Source organism: Syngnathus acus, chromosome 15, assembly GCF_901709675.1.
Source record: "Syngnathus acus chromosome 15, fSynAcu1.2, whole genome shotgun sequence".
Taxonomy (NCBI): Eukaryota; Metazoa; Chordata; class Actinopteri; order Syngnathiformes; family Syngnathidae; genus Syngnathus; species Syngnathus acus.
In genome coordinates this window covers 3,822,375-3,843,429 of record NC_051100.1, presented here as the reverse complement: position 1 = coordinate 3,843,429, position 21,055 = coordinate 3,822,375, and the positions used below count along the sequence as shown (strand labels likewise).

The following is a 21,055-nucleotide window of genomic DNA, read 5'->3' as shown; positions in this document are numbered from 1 at the left end:
AGTGAAAGAGGGAGTAAATTTTGACCCTTCAATGTGCAACGGCCTCAGTGTGAACGACTCCCGAAAGAATTTTATGTGCTTTTCGCACAGATTATTTCGTCGTTCAGAGGAAACGATAAAGGAGCTAAAGTGGGGTGGAAATTAAATTCTTTTAAGATGTGGTATGAGATGGTGGCAGCTTGTCGTTTCTCACAGCCAATTGTCTCTGTTCATCCGTCCATCCATTTTCTATTGAACTTGTACTCTTGCTGAATAAAAAATAATTTTACAAGCCTATGAGGTAACAAAGTAAAGTTGTGTTAAACAAGGACAAACAATTAAATCTAAATATTCGAATTGAAAGAAAAATGACCTTAGAACAAAATATCAAACAACTGATAGAAAGAAAATTATTTTGACCTGCTTAACTCATTCGCTGCCATTGACGGATATAAACGTCAAAGCTACATTTTAACTAGCATGGCAGTGAATGAGTTAATGATAATAAAACAGATTTTTTTTTTTTGGAAAACCTTTAAATGCCAACTCTTTTCATCAAAACTCGCCCCGTACAATCAAAAACACCATCAACGGGCTTCATGTCTTTAAGAACTCTCCAAATAATTCCGCTCAGAAAGAGCAAGCAGTCACTCCTCTTGCTTATACTGCTCGATATTTTTAGCACCACTGAGAGATAAAGTCAACCCAAACGACAGCGGCTCTCTGGAAGGCCTCCAGAATCCCATGTGATCTCGAGGCAGGATCGGTTGGGGTTGGGGCATTTAGTTCCCGAGGTGCGTCCCAATGTCCCGCTGTGTGCACTCAAATGATCCTCCAAAGACAAAAGCTCCTCACATCCTCAGGGCGGGGCTAAAAGATGGCAGGCTGAGACACATCCAGGGTGGGAAGAAAAAAAAAAAAAAATCATCTAATGACATTTATTATACATGCAGAATTTTCTGCCTTTTTAATTCCGAGGCTCTACATCTTCCATATTTGACTTTGGGCCACACGTCCACAGCTGTGGGGTTACTCGCTCCTCAGATCCGCCGGCCAGTGCGGGCGGCGTGTTTATTTGCCTGTGGTGCTATTTGCATTTGATTTGAATAACTCTTTCCGACCAGAGGTGAGCTGGAAACTTCTGCACCCATCGTTGTCATAAAGCAAGCCTTATGAGATGCTAAAAAAAAACAAAAAATGAAATTAGAGCCAAACCTGCTTGCATTTAATGATCTCGTCTTTTGAGAAGAACCGCATTCATCAATTTCAATGCGGCTATTCACTGAAAGCATTCCTGCGAGGTCCAAAACTGGCAAACACGTCTGACTTTAATAATTAATGACACGCTTCATCCACAGGAAATTAATAGTTTTGTGCATGAGGAACCTGAAAATACCTCTCGCGTTTATCCTCGCATAGATCCAAAGTCAAGTCCGTGTTGTCGTTACATCCTTGCTCGCTTGTGTCGTGTCCTTTTCAAAAGGTCGTGCAATTACCCGACGACGCCGGGGATCCATTGTCGTTAACGCAAACCGTGACAAATGTTTTCTCTTCATGTGCATTCAACACCCTCCTCAAATGTTTACCTGAAACTAACATGAAAAGCGCTACAATAGCAGCCTTATTAAACGACTTTCCCAGTGACTTGTCAGTCGTAAAGGGAGGATGGGAATTCACCCGCCCGCCTTTTTAAGACAAAAATCGTTATTCAAGGCGTGTACACAGTGTAAACCGGGGAGAAAACAAAATGGTGGAAGCTACAATTCACACTAAGGATGACAACATTTAATATTTTTGGAAACAGTTCTATCGATTATTCCATCGATTAATCGAAATGACGAGAAATTTCTGTCGAGACGCTCGAATCAGACGATTTGGGCGATTTGACCATAAAACATTGCTTTTGAAGATTTACTTGATTATCGAAATAGTTGTCTATTAATAATCGATTAGTTGCCGATTAATCGATTCATTTTGACACTAAAAAATAGCATAGTGTCGTAAGTGAAATGTCTCAATGGGCCTTCAGTTATATTGTGCACGCTCGACTCTTCTCTGGCATGTAGAAGGATCTGTAGTTGGTTCACAACCTTGTGGTTGTCATGGAGATGAAAGCCACGTTTGCCATTGGCCCAGCGGTATGTGGGACGCAGTGTACAGTTGCTCACTTGTACAAGACAGAGCCACCCACTTAAAATGGGCTCATTTCAAAAAGATCAGAAAATAATTGTCTCATTTAAAATCTGAAAAGTGCCATCCTTAAAAGCAAAGTGTCCAGGGTACAAAAGCAGCTCAATTATTCCGTGTCTTTTTGGGAGTGTCCAAAAAATCGGTTCAAAGTAGCAATGGAATGTTTTTAGTTTTATTTTCGCTCCATTAAAGCATCAACTGGTTTGCTCCTTAGTCAATTTGTCGAAGAAACACAACCGTAGAGTCGATGTTATTGAATCTCCAAGAATGCAGACGAATCGGTAGGACGGCGCCAAACCAATCGATGTCAAAAAGCGGCGGCGTTTCAAGCCCGGCGTTTTGAAGGCCGCCGTTTAAATCGGCAAGAGCATGTTTACATCACCCGGGCCTTGACCTTGTTCTGCCCCGAGGACGAGTACATCAGTGCCGCTTGCGGGGCGGATAGTAAAACCAATAGGCCTCAAAGCAGCAGCAGCTCAAGTTTGTTGTTTCCCTGCGGACTTATCTTTGAGAGCCTCTTTAAACTAATCTTGATGTTTAAAGTCCCAGGTCTTGGGAAGCATATCAATCATTTTTTCCTCTGAGACAAACGCATCAATGTTCTCACACCATCCATCATTTCACCTTGGCACATCAGAGGTCTGATGGATGAGAAATAATGTAAATGTTTTGGATTTTTATTTTTATTTTTTCCCCCTTTGCTGTGTTATGAGCCGGTTTACTTTTTGGATCCAGATTCTGAATCTGAAATCCTGAATCCCTTTTAGGTGTGTAGGACCACGTTCTCCTCAAGAGCAAACCAAAGACTTCTAGCAATAACTTGGCCTCATTTATCGAAGCGTTTTTCGTTCTAACAGAGCTTTTATTTTCCTTGCCCGTTTCCATTAAATTGAAGCGTGAAAGCTAATTTTCCAATTTCTATTCATCACATGACCGACCACTTGGCCATCCCTTTGGGCGTAAACAGTTGAGTCTATCACATGCTTAAAGCTTAATCGATTCTCAAAGGCTGACCTCTTCAAATTAAACCTCTCAATGTTTTTTTTATTCTTTTCTGTGAAATACCATCGTGTTCGTTGCGACTGCTCTCATTACCTCTCGCCCCGAAAGAAATAATGATGTGTGAAGTCATCGATATAATGCTTGACTAAAATGTGCCAAGAGGGAGCCCAAAGCGGATTACAAACCATCGCTTTCATAATTATGGACGTGTGTCGCAAATGTGTCACCGTAGATGTTGCCACGGTTACCTGTAAAAGTAACTTGGTTACTTTATAGATTACTTGATATTAAAAGTCAGTTGTTGATTACTTTGTTTTGAAAGTAACTGATTACTAATTACTTGATTAGTTACTTTGAGCAAAGGCTGACAACCTAGCTTAACATAAAAATACTTTATTGGAAGTGCATTTTTAACAGTTATGTTTCAGAATAATTTTTATTAGAAAAATAAATAAAAAATACTTTTTTTTTCCTTTTGGTAATTAAAATAGACTGCTTTTTTTGTCATATAGAGGTTTTCCTTGACGTCTCAACATAAATAGGTTTTATGAAATATATGTATATATATTTTTTATCCCGACATATTTAAATGTCAATTCTGCCTTGGCGCATACGTGACTTCATCCCAGTCGGTGAAAAGTAACTTTAATCAGACTATTATATTAGTTACCGTTACATTCATGCTGTGAATTACTAATTCTCAAAATGGCAGCCATTATTGAGTGAAGTGTTCACAAAATGCAAAAAAGAAAAGAAAAATCTATCTGACTCTACGTGAGTGTAATAAAAATACATTTGGTTGCCTGTTGTGTTGATGGTTTCAGATTAAAAATCATTCAGTGAATTATAAAAATATTTACAAGAATAGAGCCGAGGGACATTTTCATAGAATCCCGCTGCTGCATGAGCGGAAAAGTGTTATTTTTCTTCTATGACTTGGACACAAGATAGAAGACAAATGTGGGCAATCAAAACAGCAGGGCGCTCGACCAAAATATCATTCAAAGAAGTGACGACCGTCTCTCTCCCTCTCATGTACCGCGTCATGAAATGATCCACACAAATTCATGGAAAATTATTTTCTGCTTCGGCTTCTCTAACAAGAACAAACAATCAAAATCCCGCAGAGCTTCCCCGCAACTCTTTCTTATGAGTTTGCATTTTGTGAATCATTGCAGTCATTTGAAATCCCGCCGGTACGCTGCGTTTCTACAAAAGCGTGCCCTCTCTGTGAGTCCTGTCTGAAGGCAGAGGAAAAATCGTGTGGATCAAGTGTTTCTGCATGAGCTTTTAATGTCGAGGCCCGGCGGTAATTGAAGTATATTACTTTAATGAGCGTTTGGTCTCTGATGACTGTCAAGAGATGAGGTGCTTGAAGAAGAGTACTCAGCGTAAACTCAAGCAAGTGGTAATATTATCTTATTGAGGCTTCTTAGATTGACTTACTAAGCGCAAGTCGCAAAATAAACCAAGTAATTAGCATCAAGCTACAAAATAAACATGATCTTCGACTCCAGTCATTTTCCCAAGTAAAACAAAAATATTACATAAAAGTTCAAATATGTTAGCTGTGTTCTCTATTTGAAAATATAGAAAAATATTTCTTCGAGGATTGAAGGCTGAAGAATTTGAAATGAGCCTTTTCCACAGGGACCCCAGCAAAATAAAAGCCAGAGCAGAAGCTAGTAGATTTACCCGCCTTTAAAACAGAACCCAACCAAGAAGGAAAGTCAGGACAACACACGACCGTGCGTGCTTTCACGCCACACTATTCAACAAGCAGATAATGTGAAGACAAATCTTGTCGGACAAAGATAATTGCTGTCAACGGGGGCGAAGTAGTGAGTGGTGAGTGTGAAACTTCACACCCCTTGCCTGGCATTTTAACATTGTTTTTCGGGACAGACATTGTTCTGGCTCTGATATCACTATCGAGGGTAAGCTAGCATAATGCTAACGCTTTACGGAACGGATATACCAAGACATGCTGTGTTGTTTTAGAAATATCTTTCCGTAGGATACAGATCAACTTCCAATATACTTTGAAACTATTACTTCTGACAGTGTCACTCGTCGACTATGAAGCAATATGGCGTCTGTCGCCTTGATAAAGCTGCCAGCTTTTTAACTTGCTAGTAGCTTAGCGGCAACACCCACTCGAAGTTCCACGTCACAAAATAATCTTTTTCAAGCTCACTGAGCCAAGAACCTTCTGGCTGGATGCTCTCAAAAATGAAGTACAAGCCTTCACACAGCGATCGTTCGCACACACACACACACACACACACACACACACACACACACACACACACACACACACACACACACACACACACACACACACACACACACACACTCACACACTCACACACACACACAGATATGTACCCAGTCAATTCCATCAGTCCACTCTGTGAGCGTAGCACACCTGGACTGGAGTGTGCAATTCAAAATAGCGATGTGCTTCATGGCCTCTTCTCTCTGTGCGCTTGTTTTGCAGACGGGAAAGTGGAGGTGACAAAGGAGAGCCTAAAGCTGTGCACGATGGGCCCCGGGAAGGTGTTTGGGGAGCTGGCCATTCTCTACAACTGCACCAGGACCGCCACTGTCAAAAGTGAGTCTCCGCAGACACCTGGATGGGAACCAAAACATCCACAGTGCTGCAATATGTCCTTGTGCTTTGACAGATAAGGAGGAAAACAATTGTGAGGCAGAGAATAGAATTTAAGAAATCCTCCATAGCCCAGATGATCCTTTATAAAGTAGCGGCTTTGAATATACTGGAGAAGTACAGATGCCTTTACCTGATAAAGCCGGATTTCCACCGCATGGTTCAAGTGACAATTCAGTCAATTTTCTCACCATTGGCACAGTTGGGATAAGAGTCACGGCAAGTTAAATAGACAAACAAAACCCATGGAATGGATCTTCAGCTAAGAACCAAGTCTCTTTCAAGATGCACAAAAATCTCAGGTACAGGTATCTGTCTTCCAAGGCAAGTTCAGCCTAAATGAACACATCTTCAAATACGTTACATATCTAAAATCACTCTTATTAAAACATGCTTTTTAAAGTATTCCTTAACACTAAAATGTTCAGCCAAAACCATGGCTTTGCTTAACCAACGTGTGCTAGCTAAATGCTAACATATAATATGAAACACAACAGACAGTAACCTAATTAGCATGGGTGTTGTGGTAATTATAAAGCTTCAAATGTCTGTTAGCTTAATGCTAACACATCATGTGAAACGCTACAACGCGTATAGCATAGATGTTACATAACTAAAGTTTGACAAGTTGGTTAGCTCAATGCTAACATTTAATGTCAAACGGCAAAAAGCTTCAAGCACTCGCAAAATATATTCGATGTGCAGTGTAAATTTAGCCAATCTTGCGCATTTGTGCGGTCACTTGCTGCAAGAAAGAGAATTACTCAGGCTCGCTTCCATCCTCCCTGTCGGTCAATGATAAAATTTGCATTTGACACTCACTCCCTCTGAGTTGTTTGAATGGCAAATTAGAGGCTTACTGTGCTGAGCCCTTGGACAGAGAGATGAAAGCAACAGGGAGTCAGACATGGAAATTAGTCAAAAAAAAGAGTACCGCCAGGGCCACGATGTGTATTACGAGAGGAACTGAAGGACTTGTGCAGGGACAGGCTACTGGTGGCCCGCAGGACAAACTCTGAGCGGCTCTTTGTTTCATTGGGAAAAAAAAAAACATTTTTGGGGGAAATAATAACATCAATTAGTTTTCAATTGCAATACCACCATTCACCACTAGATGGCAGAGGCATAAATGTAATTGATGTAAAGACAATTACTGTGGAAAATGGATTTCTGGAAGTTTTTCCTGGCTGTATAATGACAATGAGCGCTTTGACGCTTGATCCAGCTCTGCGCCACAGGTTTTCCACTTTTTCGATGTTGTGCGAAACCCCCTTTTGGGACCCTCTGCTAGCTCCACAGAATTCATGACGACCAGTCGGTGGTCTGCCAGACGATCCGTTTGAATATTTAGCCCAAAAAAATTGTGGAGTGAGAGCAGATGGTTGAGAACAAGTATGTTATAAGAATGTGTCAGAATGAGGAATTCGTGTTTATGGGCGGCAGGAAACGGGGAAATGGCTGCAAATGCGCTCCTGGACTCGGGATAATAAATTCCCCAAAGGTGATCTAAGGTCCGCTGGCTTCAACCGCGCACCCAGAATAGACTCAATGACGACACTTTCACGGGTGTGTAATTGCCGCGCTGCCACGGAATGACGGCAGAATTCCTTGATCACTTAATAAATCAACGGCGAGCTCGCGTGTGGGGATCACTTTATAATTGGATCTTGTGGGATTTGATGGCGGCAAAACGAGGGATTTCTTTCCGCTTAGATCATCATTATTAGTCAAATCCTGCCTTAACCCTCCTGTGTAAATATTTTAGCAAATCGATCATGTTTATCCTTCCCTTTGGTCATGTGCAAGACTGTTATGATGTGATTGTATAAGGTACTATAAATATACTGTATATACAAAACCATTTAAAGTAGTTATTGCCTCTTCTGCGCCATTATCGGACTCTCGGTCAAGTCGTTTTTATGGGTCATATACAAGATCGTAAATAATCGGAAGATGCCCGGTGGGATACGTAAGTCGATGACTACGGATTTTTTTTAAATATTGCTATAGTACAGCTTCTTGCCCGTTAGATTACAAAATATTTTAAGAGGACGCAGAGTCTTTGTAGAGTTCATAATTGTTTTTCTTTTTATAATATCTCTTCGCTGTCATTGGAAGCAATTAAGTCTGCTGTTCTGGTTGAACTTATTATAGGAACATGTTTGTTTTGCTGTTGTGGAATGGTTGGAATAGCAGTTTGCTTGTCTCCATGAAACACAGATATGAAGTAGTTGTTCTTGGAAACAGTGACTTCAGTTTTCAAATTAGTTGGGTGGGGGGGGGGGGGGGGGGGGTGTCCCAAGTCCCAAGGCCAAAGAGGGTTTAGCTGAGGTGCGATGGGTCCACTTCATGCGAGCTTCCTGTTGACCCCTTTCTAATCACATGATCCAGTGCGCTGACCAGCCAACCTGATGCTGCTCCTCCCCCTTTTGCTTCCGCTGCCATGGCAACAGGTACCCATATGGGGGTAGTGAGGGTCTTATTCGTCGCGTTTTAGTTCCCACAGGGGACACAGCGTCTTTCCTTTTAGCGCCTTTGAGGTTCCAATCGATGGGTCACTGAGGATCTCAGATGAGGTATTCCTGCTGTTTTAAGATAGAAATGTACAAAGGAATTCATTTGGTTTTTATTGGAGTGTGAATGGACATAATATTTGAGTGGGAGGGGGGCAAGCGGGGATACAGTTGCTCAATAAAGCACTTTAATTGGATCTTTGGTTGGATTTTAATTCCCACATACGAGCCTGCTTGCACTCAAAGACAATGAAGAGACGATACAAATCTTTTCTATTAAAGGGTGAAAATCGACTTATTACCGCTGGCGGGCGAGCGCAAAAACAATTTTAGGATTCAAACGTGAGTGAAGCAAAAATAGGGCGGCACAGTGAATGTGTTAGTTAGGATGGAGTCACCTGTGACCCTAACGATGAAAAACAAATATCGGAAAGAAAATTCATTCGTTCCATTTCCGTCAACAATTTAGTGTCACATAAAAGCTATTACAATGTCCTTAAAGATAGATAGACCAACATTTTATCACATCTGATAAATTCAAAGTCATTTGTCATTTTCTCTTCTAGCTTCCAGGCGTCATTTAAAAACAACAGCCCTCAAAAAGATATTATTCACCTCCCGAACATTATCGCGTTTGTATTCGCCATCAGCTTTGTGCCTACAGGCTGTCCACATTAATCACTTTCAACAATGTACGCGCCGCAAGGAATTGATAGAGTCGATATTCACGTGTCTGATCGTACGTCGTACTACGATCAGTTAAAGTGTTTCATATTTCCGCTCAGGCTTTATATTGGATCATTTACACTTGATCATTTGATCGCATATGAATGTATTGCAAGGGATTAGATGCAGGCTCGCGAGGGATTATCTGGAGTTTTACAATTTCTCCCATTTGAATGACGGTTTGGAAAATCATGAGAGCCCCGTGACAAACGGCAGCTGCGGAGACGGAGCGTGCCTGTTGCCATAGCAGCAGTTTTGGCCATCGTTTCCAGAAAGCAAAGAATAAGAATAAGTATTTAACAGTTTTTGCCTCAGTTTTTCAATCAAGGCCCATTGTTGGTCCAAAATGGACATGAATAAACATCACCAAATTTTTTTTCAATTTGTCATGATTAATTCTACAAAATGTAAATGTTCATTCATCAAAACAATATTTGCAATGCTAACTTATGATCATCTAATTCCATCATTTAAAGGTACAGTTTTACAAAAAAAACACAGTGCCTGATTATGTCCTGATTAAAATGTCAAATTATAATTATTTACTAGTATAGTCCTGAACAGAAAAATGCCCCCAAATAAAACGTGAAAAATGGAAAGAGTCCATATTAGAGCAGTTAATGATGCTGCTTGTTCTCAACTTTTTTTTTTTTTTAACGAGACATGGCCTTAATAAATGTGTATGTAATCTTTCAAAGTGCAGTTAATGACTTGATTTTTATCAGGTCCACTTGCCAATGAGTCATGCCGCTTTTATATTTGCAACGAATCGTGCTGCAGGAAATTGATCAAAATGATTGATGACTCCGATAGAGCGTGACCGGACTACTTTTTTAAAAATTGAACAAACATGCTAATGTATACACACTCATCCATATTATGTGATTAGGAAAAAAAAAAAAAAACGAAATCAATCAAATACGCCAAGAATCTTTAATCAATGATTAAAATGTGAAAATATGTTGTGAAATAAATAACGGTAGAAGATAAATTGACGGACGAACGGACGGATGGATGACTGAATCCGTCCTGAAAGATGAAGAGTTGTGTATTTTGGAGGCGGTGTAATGGCGTGACATCTCCACATGCGTTCTCATGAATATCCAAACAGCTAGTGTGGATCCGGCTGAAGATGTTTGCATGCCTTAGAGAACATTGGGAGCCTCTATAAATAGCCTGAAGTACACACACATACGTATACATTACGAGTAAAGAGGCCTTATGAAACGTACTACATCATCACAGCATGTAACCAACTGGAACAATCACGAGACATTACGTGTGAGAGGACTTTTGTCGGCACTTGACCCCCTTGGCTAGGAGTGATTACACGGACAGATGGAAAAACACTTCCGTCCATCCTCAATTCTGCCTTTTATTTGGACTGTTGTCTTCCGAAAAACGAACATACCATTCCGTCATTGGGACGGAATGCCCACCTCTGATAGACAGTATTCATAGATTTAAAGAGCTACAGTTCGAAATGGCCAAATCCAACAAAAATCTCCACCCAAGAGCAATTTCATCCAACCCTTAATGCTGAGTGTCAAGCAGGGAGGCATCGGGTTCCATTTTATAGTCTTTTGGTATGACTCGGCCGGGGATCGAACCCACGACCTCCCAGTCTCAGGGCGAACACTCATACCACACTTAGCTGGTCATTCATTACATTTGCATTAACGTACCTCAAATGGCTCAAGAATTGTATTTCATTTTTGATAAACAAGCTACTAAATCTGAAAGTGAGAGCAGCATTTTTACGAGAGAAGCCTTGGGTCTCCGTTTCCTTCAAGTGTGTGCGAGCAGATGATGCCTGCTCAGTGTCATGCATCTTCTCCCGCAGTCGTAGAGAATAGACCTTTGAGTTTACGACGGATCGGCTTGTGTTTACATCGTAAAACATGCCGCTGCTACGCCCGTCACTCTGTCCTGTTTTATTTCGTTTATTTATCACTTATAAGAAAGGTTGGTTCCATTCTGTTGCAATAGTTCATCTTAAAGGAGATATCTTTGACACAAACTGAAATTTAGAGAAAACACTAAATCTTTGAGCAGACTTAAGGACAATTAAATCCGAGTATGGATAGAATGAAAAGTGAAAGTTGATTTGTTGCTAGCCGCTTTAGAAGTCGCGAAATATAGAAAAAAAAGTCAATAACTCGGTATCGAGTGGTCCTATGGCTCTTTGAAAAGATTTGAAAAGAAAGAAACTCTTGACTCACACTTTTGAACTGAGCAAATTATTCAGGTGGCTCAGTGTTGTTAGCAAGCTAACGACATACGCGAATTAGCATCTGTCTGTTGGGAGAGGGAATGATTATGAAACACATACAGAAGATATATTTATTAAAGATAAAAACAAAAACACCTGCAGAATATGCTTCAACCTTTGTTTTGAATTATAATTCCTCGAGGCACATAGCAAGAAAAAGAAATGAGCTTCATCGTTTAGAAGCCAAGGACGAACGTGTTAGCAAAGGTGCTTGCACTTTTACTCTTAACAAGGCACCACCCGTCGCGTTGCGCTGTATAACCGACCTTAGTTACACTTGAGGATCAAAAAACCATGTAAAAAAAAAAAAAAAAAGGCAATTCAGCTCAAGAAACAATGAGCCTCAGTGGAAGGCTTATTGACACGTTCCCCTTATTAGTATGCGGCCGGCTGAAAATGAGTCAGACTTCCACTTTCTAATGATTGTTGACAAATAAGGCTCATTAGCCTACGGACAATTCATGAGACAATCTCGTAGCTAATGAGGTGGAGGTTTTTTGGAAATGATATTCTAGCAGATATGCAAATGAGCGAGCGAGCGACGACAGGGGATGGGAATAACGAGACAGACTGAGCGTAGCTTCGAGGAGCTAAAAAGTCCAAAGGGATAGAAATCTTCTGTTTCCCGCTGCTGTCATGGCAACGCCGCTAACGGCCGAGCCACGAGAAATGTGACGGTAACGGTGTCAGGGTAGCCGTCACCCCGCTGTTTGGAGTCACCTTCGCTGTGTGTAACTTGACAAAAGGGCCAAGATGCAAGAAACATTTGGGTCCTCGCTGCGCTTTTGCCGTGCACAATTGTGTGTTTGAGGATGTGTGTGTGTGTTTGGCTGCTACTACATCTCAGTGGGAGCGCAGGTGTTCCGAAGCTAGAGGTTGTCACAAATCTCCGGGTCCTTCCAGAGGTTTGCTCTCTGTCACTGCCTTGCAGCTGTAACCAGAAAAATACGTAAACGAATGAATAAAAGTCAGCCAGCGGGGTCTTTATATGCAAATTAGTCTTGTCTGACAATTTGGAATTACAAGCTGCTTTATTTTTTTTTCACCATTCAGCGAAGACTAGGACAACTGAGGACAACTTGCTACATTCCTTGGCATGGTCAGGGAACGAATTGAACTTAATCACATTTATAACAATTTGTACAAATTCAGTTTACTCTCCCGCCATAGAAACCAAATGCCGACCATGTATTGTGTTGTCTAAAAATAACCGCCAAGTGCCGTCTTAAATACAGAGTGAATAAAAGTGGAGCCTTATTGATCGAGAGCCTTGTGAAGCAAGCATTATAACTCGCAATCTGCCTGATTCCATCGACAAATTGACTCCCGCCGTATCGATCCATCAATTTAGAAGGGATTTTGTCAGAAAGCTAGTCACTAGAAAGGAATGCGTCACCTTGACGGTCGCAAAGTCGACGAGTGGATTACTGATTCTAATTTCCCTGTGGATAGAAGGCAATAAGGTTGCCAAACTATGAGCCTCAGCGACTGTCTTGACGGAAAAATGTGCTACTATTCCCGCGAGCGGAGATGCAATGTGTTAATATCTGTCCGATGGGGTTAGCGATAGGCTACGCTTTATCCAAAAGTGGAGGCAAAGCGCTATCGTGTGTTCTAGACCCTTGCGCCACTGACCTTATTTCTTAAAGTAGTTGATTTGATGACTAATTTCTCTCTAATGACACAGTCGTCGCGTCGAGTAGCGACCCCCTGTAGCGTGAAGAACCCGTGAGAATAATCAGTGTTTCTCACACACACACACACACACACACACACACACACACACACACACACACACACACACACACACACACACACACACACACACACACACACACACACACACTTCTGCACTGATTATCCTGCCTTTTGGCAGAAAAGGAGCTCCTGACTTGACTGACAACAAATATTTTAAAATAATGACTCACACTTTCCTGGGTGTGAAAAAAAAAAAAAAAGTCTGACAAGTTGACACTACATTCACCCAGCAGGATGTTATCTTCAAACATCATTGTTCACATCTAGCTGGCAATGTACCATAGAAAATATCACACGGTGGTTCTCACGAAATCCAGATAAATCATATCGGGGTAACGGATGACGACAAAAACGAACCGGCATTGCCTTCACCAGTGAGCTAAAATTAGCATCAGGCGCTGATAAATAGCAAACAAACGTAATTTCCTTCCATTTGACTTTTTGCAGCTTGGCACACACACACTTGCAGACTTATCGGGTTATTCAAACACATTTCCGCTACGCCTAATTGTTTTGGCTTGATTGTCTGTAATGACTGGGCCAACAAACAATTAAAATTTATCTCATAAAGCAACCACAGAGCAATTTAAAGCGAATGGGTCATTTGTTGTTGCCCCAAGGGATGCCCTCCTGTTTCAGTAGTTTGTGTTCAAAACAAAGGGTCATATTAATAATATAATCATATTGCAAAATGTTGTGTATCACTTAAAAAAAAAAAATCTCCTTTATTTGTTGTCTACATTAAAGCAGTCGATGGAAATTTGAGACGCAGCTTTTGACGAATGGAAAAGAAGGACAACGATCGAGCTAACAAGCTGGCTAACTAGCTCGCTAACATGCGAACTAACTCAGTACAGGGAATTCCTGAGCACCGACAAATTTGAGATATGTTGCTGTCTTAGGAATGTAACTTAACCAAGGACTCGCTTTAACGTACTGAAAAATAACTATGTGGCTAGTTTTTATTAAATGTTGTGTAATTCTTCCTTAATTCTACTAGCTAGCTAGAAGCTCCAAGCTAGCTATTCGTCTATCACGTTATGTGGAAAAGCATAACATGCAGAATTGTCTTTGTCAGAGTTTGAAGCAATCCTTCTAAGTTAACGACTTATGTAGCTCTTTATGATCCGAGGTTCGTCTGCCATTTTTCCTCACTACGGAACAGTGATTGCTCCGTGATGACGGCACAATTCTCGAAGGCCTTTTGGCCTCTTCATTCATCATTCATCATTATAAAAACATGGAGCAGTTGTGAAGATCACTTTTCTGATGACACCCACAAGTGTGACTGTCTGTTTTGAATTCTAATGATGGAGGCGGTTGGACATTGCTCAAGAGAGATCCATCCATCCAGGAATAGAAATACCTTACATAACGTCATCCCTCTCTCTTCTCCGCCGGAATATGCAAGCCTTCTGTACTCTAAACATAGCACGGATGATGGCAGGTGGGCTGACGCACGGCAGAATATTGCTCTGGCAGCTGCTGCTCCCGACTTTTAGTGTTCCGGAGAAGAACATTGGCATCTGGGGCTTGCCGCTGATTAAAACAAATAGTTGACCGTGTTGCAATTTACTGATATGTGAAAGCTGTCAAAAAGTGTTACGCTTTGGCGCAAGAGTTTTCAAAAATGTGCTCTAATTACAGAACATTTGTTGGTCAGAATAACAAATTGCAAACAAATCGAAAATGTCTGGTATCACAACTTCTATTGAAGTCTGCATCAAATTTGATGTTCCTCTTTTCGGCTCCGTAGCTACGCAAACGTGAGCTGCGAGGTGGAGAGAATCAACAGGGAGGGAATTCCTGAAGTATTTACCTGCAGCTCTGTGACCAAACGCGCCGTCTAACGACCCGTCGTACTTTCTCACGCTCCGTTTCCATCAACCCGACCTAATTTGATGCGTTTAATGACTTTAGGGAAATGAAGGCTGCTCTGTTCCAGCGAGCTGCCATGACACCCGCTGGACTCCTTCCGTACTTTGCGTGTGTGGGGGAAGTTGCAAAAAAAAAAACAGGCACGTCACATTTTGATGAGCAGGAACAATTCAAACGCCCTCTCTGATTATAATAATACACCCGAGTGAGAGCTCTCACTCATTACTTTGGCGATCCAGCTCCTTGCTAAACATCGGCAAGTGCTGAAATCAGCACCTGAATAGCATCTGAATTAGCAATACGACGCTTTTGATTATGATTATTTCACACATTTCCTTTTGCGCATCACAAGGTTTTGATGATGTGTGAGAAAGGGAAAAGTCTGCCAGGATTCTATCAGTCTCATCATCTGATGTCTAATTTTTTATTTTTTTTGTTGCCACTTTATTTCTGTGACTTTACAGGCTCCCATTCACATGCAGCTTTCATTTTAGCTTCGTGTAAACAAAGTCTATGCCAAAGTTAGTAGTTAATTTTAAGAATGTCTATTCATGGTCCTAAAAAAAATTGTTCTTCTGTGGATCTTATCAGCTCTGAAAATATATTTAGAGTTTTTGCTGCATGGATTTTTTTTTTCCTCAACCCAAGCTTTCTTTCATCTGGTCATTCCGAATAGGCTCTGGCAGTTTAAAAAAAAAAAAAAGATGATTGGAATTCAGAAGTAATTCCACAATTATCCCATACCAAGCACCTCAATTTGGTCTGTTGTTGACTTTTCCACAAATGAGCTTCCTCAGGCTTCTGATTGACAAAAAATTGGCCAAATTGTTTGTGGAAACACTTTTTGTGAAAGCCTTTCTGTCATGACTGACGTAAATGCACAGTGGGGAGCTTTTATTTGTATTGTTGCCACAACGATGCTGACAAATGTCTTGTTTTTAAACTCAGCGCTCTGCTTGTGACTAATCTGTATTTAAGCACGTTGACTCTAAGCCTGCCGAGTTTTGGGATAGGATTTCCTGCGGCGAAAACGCACTTCAGCAAAATCATTTTCGACCTTGTGCAAATGCGCTGAGCACGAGCTAAAAAAAAAAAAACTCTCAATACAACAGAACGTAAAGCGCCATGACTGAGTGCAATGAAAATAAGCTTTATCATTTAGTGTCACAATTCAATAGGCAACAAAGTGGATTATAAGACAAACACATGTTCTATTTGCATAATGCCCGGAGGCTGAAATCCACTTACGCTGACTTGTAACAAGGGCAAACAAATAAATGTCTGCCTTGTTTTGTGTTGCGTAACATTCGGCACACCTACCCAATTTAATGAGATCGATACTATTGTGTGAGTGTGAGGTGTGGTCAACAGCAGTACAGACAAGACAGTACAGTAAAATGATTCTTTTAGTGCTTGATGTCAACGAATTATGTCAAAATAAGTTGAAGTACATTGTTTATACAAAAGTAGAGCTTTGCTGCCAGCATGTGGCACCTTGGCGCCAAGGAAGAATGTTGAGGTGAGATGACGAACTTCATTTCATTTCTGCCCTAAGTCTCTTGTATCATAAAATGTGTTTCCGTCGTCATGGTGTGACTCTCCAAAAATTCATTAATCCTCCTGCCACCCCTCCCCACCCCCAAATTCCTCCAAACCTTTCATTACCACCCCTCCCACTCAGCCCCGGGAAGTTAATTGGCAACCCGTGAGCATTACAACATTCATCAGCGTCGGTGGTTGCAGATAACTAGTTCCCCCGGTCTCAGTACAATTTAGAGGAGCCTTCAGAGTAACACGCTTAGCGACTGCGTAGCGCTGCGGGCTGGCCGCACATCTTATTTCCCAGCGCCATTTCTGTCGGTTCCACATCAAAATGTTTCTTTGGGCCTATGACATCCAACCTCCCACTCATGTGACCAGCAATTACAAAAAAATATATATATATATATGTATATGTATATATATGTATATGTATGTATATGTATATGTGTATATATATATATGTGTATATATATATATATGTATATATATATATATGTATATGTATATGTATATATATATATATGTGTATATATATATATATATGTATATGTATATATATATATGTATATGTATGAGACACCTTCTGATATTGAGTCTGATAGAAATGATGTCAGGCTATGTAATGAGGCCACCTCCCCTGCTGATGGTTTCTATTTCTAAAGTTGTCTGCAGAGGACAGAATACGTACATGAGAAAGCTCATTCATTTTGAATGTACACTTAGTCTAAGTTCAAAATAATTTATACACTGGCTGAATTCTGTGAGTGAGAGTTATTTTTATTTGTGAGTCTGAGAGCTTCTGTTCCAAAAATAGTATAGGGTTATGGTCATCCTAATTCTGACAAAATACAAAGACAGCAAGGTGTTATGAAACACACAGCTAAAATCCTCCTCCACTAAAGTAGAATACAGAGTCATTATTATTCAAAATAACGATTCCCACGTTAACTGGGACTAATGAGGCAAGTAAAGCCATTCGATAAAAACAAGAGAGGGTGGTCAGATCCACTGTATGCAGATGACTCAGCCACAATGAAATGTAGAGCGAGTATTGGGGCCCGCCGAGGACGATGAAACACTCTTTTAATGGGGGAACTTTAACGACGCGTCGGCACTCTCATGAAGCCAACCAGTCTGCTCTGGTCTGCACATAAACAAAACATCCGCACGACTCGGTGACACAATAGGGCCACGGCAAGCGATAAAAAAGTATATTGTATATTGGTTCTGTGCAGGTAAACATACAAAAACACCATGTCATATATTTTTTGGAATGGGATTTTCAGATTTATTTGATATCTCATGAGTATAAATTGGACACATTTTCCCTTTGTGTGCCTTGAGATAGGAGTGACCCGACTTGCAAGTTTTTCGAAATACCACCAGATTACTCGTATGTTTGAAACAACCTTTAGCTTAATGCTATCAAGCAATACAAAATGCTGTTGATAGGCTAACGAGCAAAAAGTGTGGAGCAGCGCGTGCATATTCTTTATCCTCAACAAAGAACGCATACTATTACTACAGCTTACTGAGGCGTCTCCATACTGCCCCCAGGTGGGCAAGTGGCGCACACCAAAAGGAGCAGTACAATGTTCACTGGATTAAACCAAACATGTGACACAAACTGTTTAATTTATTTGCATACTGTTTGGAATTACTGGTTTATTTTAAATCAAGTCCAATTTGCTATTTTTCTTATTTGGACCACTCCAGATGTAAACAGCCAGTTCAAACAGATGCAGGCAGTAAATGGGAATGGAGCACTTACAGTAAGACCTGCAGAGTGTATCTCGCCTTAATGCTGGTGAGATGTGACGGCCATAGCTAGAAGCTGTAATCAGCAGAAATAGTCATTTTAAAGCCAAAAAGCCTGTCTGGTTATATAGCATATAGCTACATCAATGTGAATCAGGCAAGCCTTCGGGCAAGCACAAATTGAATTCTGCGGCAGCCAAATATGAGATTTTTGCCGGCTCAAGCATGTTGTGCAAACGCGCTCATCCTTTTTGTTTTTTTTGGTCGTTATAATTCGCAAACCAAATTTATTGTATTTTTCCTTTGTTGTTGTATTCAGTGAACATTCACATTGGGCTTAACCTAGACTGTGCCAGAATTCTTTTTTTTTTTTAAATTCAGCATCCAAAGCCTTTTTCATTTTTAGCATGAAATGCCGCTAGCTCCCTAGCTTGGCTGTCTAGCTTAGCTGTCTAGTTTAGCTGTCTAGCAAGCTAACTAACTAACTAACTAACTTAAACATCCCCAGTCCTCCAAAGTTTTTTTGACAAGCCGATTTATCAAAATATTTTTAGAATTTGACCCACAATATAGTTTTAAACTCTCTGTCCTTACTGGTTTGTTTGTTTTTTATTTCTAACATATGCAACTACTCTCTTTTTCCATTTAGAAAAAAATGTAGTCTGATTCTGGCAGCAAATCAACTTCAATTTCCACGGCTCAAGACGAAATCTTCGCTTTATGCCTGATCTGCATAGACAACATTTGAAGCCGCCAACGCGTGGGCCGCTACTGTATTTTATTTTGTTTGCAGGAGGATTCTTAAAGCAATGCCTTTGTGTGTACTCTCATTTCCAGCGCTGACAAACGTGAAGCTGTGGGCGATCGATCGACAATGTTTCCAGACCATCATGATGCGTACGGGTCTCATCAAGCATACGGAGTATATGGAGTTTTTGAAAAGGTAAAGAAACTGAGCATGTGGTATTTGCCTCTTGGTAAATTTTGTAGTTATTTTTCACACTAAAAAAAAAAAAAAGTGCAACTTGGCCACTTTTCGCTCTTTTCCACACGATCGCTTCCACTGCACCAAAGCGCATGAATCACAGTGATAGAAATCGGAAGTTGTCACTTTTTTGACAGAGTTATTTCATGGCAGGCAGATAAATGCGGCAAGACGTCATCCGAGCCTCCCAGTTTGGCCCAGGTGGAGAAATGTCAATACAATTTGAGCAAAATTTGCCTCACAGCACAACAGAGTTTTGGTGCAGTTCAAAATTGCATAAGAGAAAAGATTCCAATTGCATTAATGTTACCGACAAAGCCAGACGTCGCCGCCTCGCGAGATAGCGATCACCTTCCTCTCTGTGATTGTATTATTTAATAGTCGCCGCGTAGCCAGACGCTCATATCCAGGATCCTCGAAAAGGTCAAAGTCGTATCACGAGCCGCATGATCATTAGCGCAACTTGATTTTCGCCCGTCATGGTTGACTTATATATTATGATTTGGACCACCAGCTGTTGAGTAATCAAATATGACTTCAAAGATCACGACCTCTAGTGACTTAGAGTCACTTTTTGAACATGAAAAGTTTGAGGTGTCCCTTGTTCAGATAGAAACTTGGCTGGAGACTTCCATCAATGTTGGCAACGTCACATTTTTAAATACATAAATAAACATCTCACTTCCCTATTTAAGAGTCCCTGTCAGGTTTGGCGGTCATGTTTATGCCACCTTAGTCTTCCGTCCGCATTTCCACACCAGTGAGGCCAAAGGGCCCAAAAAGAAGCTCTGTACCAACTAGAAAAATACTTGACTTGCCTCTGGCCCCTGTCAACCCACCCGACGCCGCCGCTGCTTCTGATCACTACATGCTTGCCTCACCTCCATTGAGGAAGCTTGGAGCGGAATAAAGATCAGCAGTGATGAGATGATTGAGATTACTATAATACAACATAGAAAATGGGCCGGGCGGTGGCACGGAGCGAGACCGCACGGCGAGATAAGCTCTTTGTTTGCCGACGTGCGTTCCCTTTGGTTCCCGATAAGTATCGGGTCACTTTTATTTAGTGGGCTCGATAACAGCCGTGTGGCATTCAATGGAGCTCCTGAAAAACAAAAAGTGGCTAAAATTAGAGTCTCTATGTAGCACGTTCGACCTCCACATTATTGCCTGCTGTGTAATTGGAGCCTTTGCTCAGTTAGGGCTTAAATATTAATACGCACATGCGATAGCATAGCATAGGCCGGCACCTATAGCATCTTTAATGAGCACTGTTCTCAATGCTTGTTCTTGGTCTTGCAGCGTGCCCACCTTCCACAGCTTGCAGGAGGACATTCTGAGCAAGCTCGCCGACGTCCTTGAGGAGGTAAGGGCTCTCGTTCACAAGACGGGTGTGCAAGAGTACACTTGTGCATCTCTAGACGTTCAATGAAAAGAGACATTGAGATGTTTTCTTGAGCGCCTTTAATGCTGACAATATAAAGAGTGAAGGGGGGGAACATTTTCAAATGTTTTGAAAAACGAAGGACGAGCAACATCGTTTGGAGCTATTTAGTGAAAAAGTTTAGAAGATTGAGTAAAACTGTTTAGTAATCAGTTTGACCTGGCGTATCAACCAGGTTTTCCATTTTGGGGCTCATAATAACTAACTTCCGGCACCACATCATCCCCGCTAAGTTGTACTAGCCTGTAGCCTCATCCTAGCTAGCACTAAGCTAGCTTGTCTCTCAGGTACGGCTAGCGCCAACGTTCACATCTTTTGTCTGTTGCTAGCACAGCAC

General features: G+C 41.1%; 1 protein-coding gene and 1 long non-coding RNA gene across 3 annotated transcripts in view; both read left to right on the top strand.

Moving 5' to 3' along the window:
• The window catches only part of LOC119134565 (cGMP-dependent protein kinase 1), a 54,115-nt gene that overhangs the window by 19,566 nt on the left and 13,494 nt on the right, over window positions 1-21,055 (top strand). For both annotated transcript variants that reach the window (XM_037271362.1, XM_037271361.1), the window contains exons 3-5: window positions 5,672-5,785; window positions 19,127-19,232; window positions 20,577-20,640. In XM_037271362.1, the coding sequence (XP_037127257.1) occupies window positions 5,672-5,785; window positions 19,127-19,232; window positions 20,577-20,640 (284 nt within the window). The remainder of the gene's footprint in view (window positions 1-5,671; window positions 5,786-19,126; window positions 19,233-20,576; window positions 20,641-21,055) is intronic.
• Window positions 7,343-10,733, top strand: LOC119134566. The gene is made up of 3 exons (XR_005100369.1): window positions 7,343-7,353; window positions 9,280-9,283; window positions 10,599-10,733. It is a non-coding gene; the product is annotated as an uncharacterized LOC119134566 (long non-coding RNA).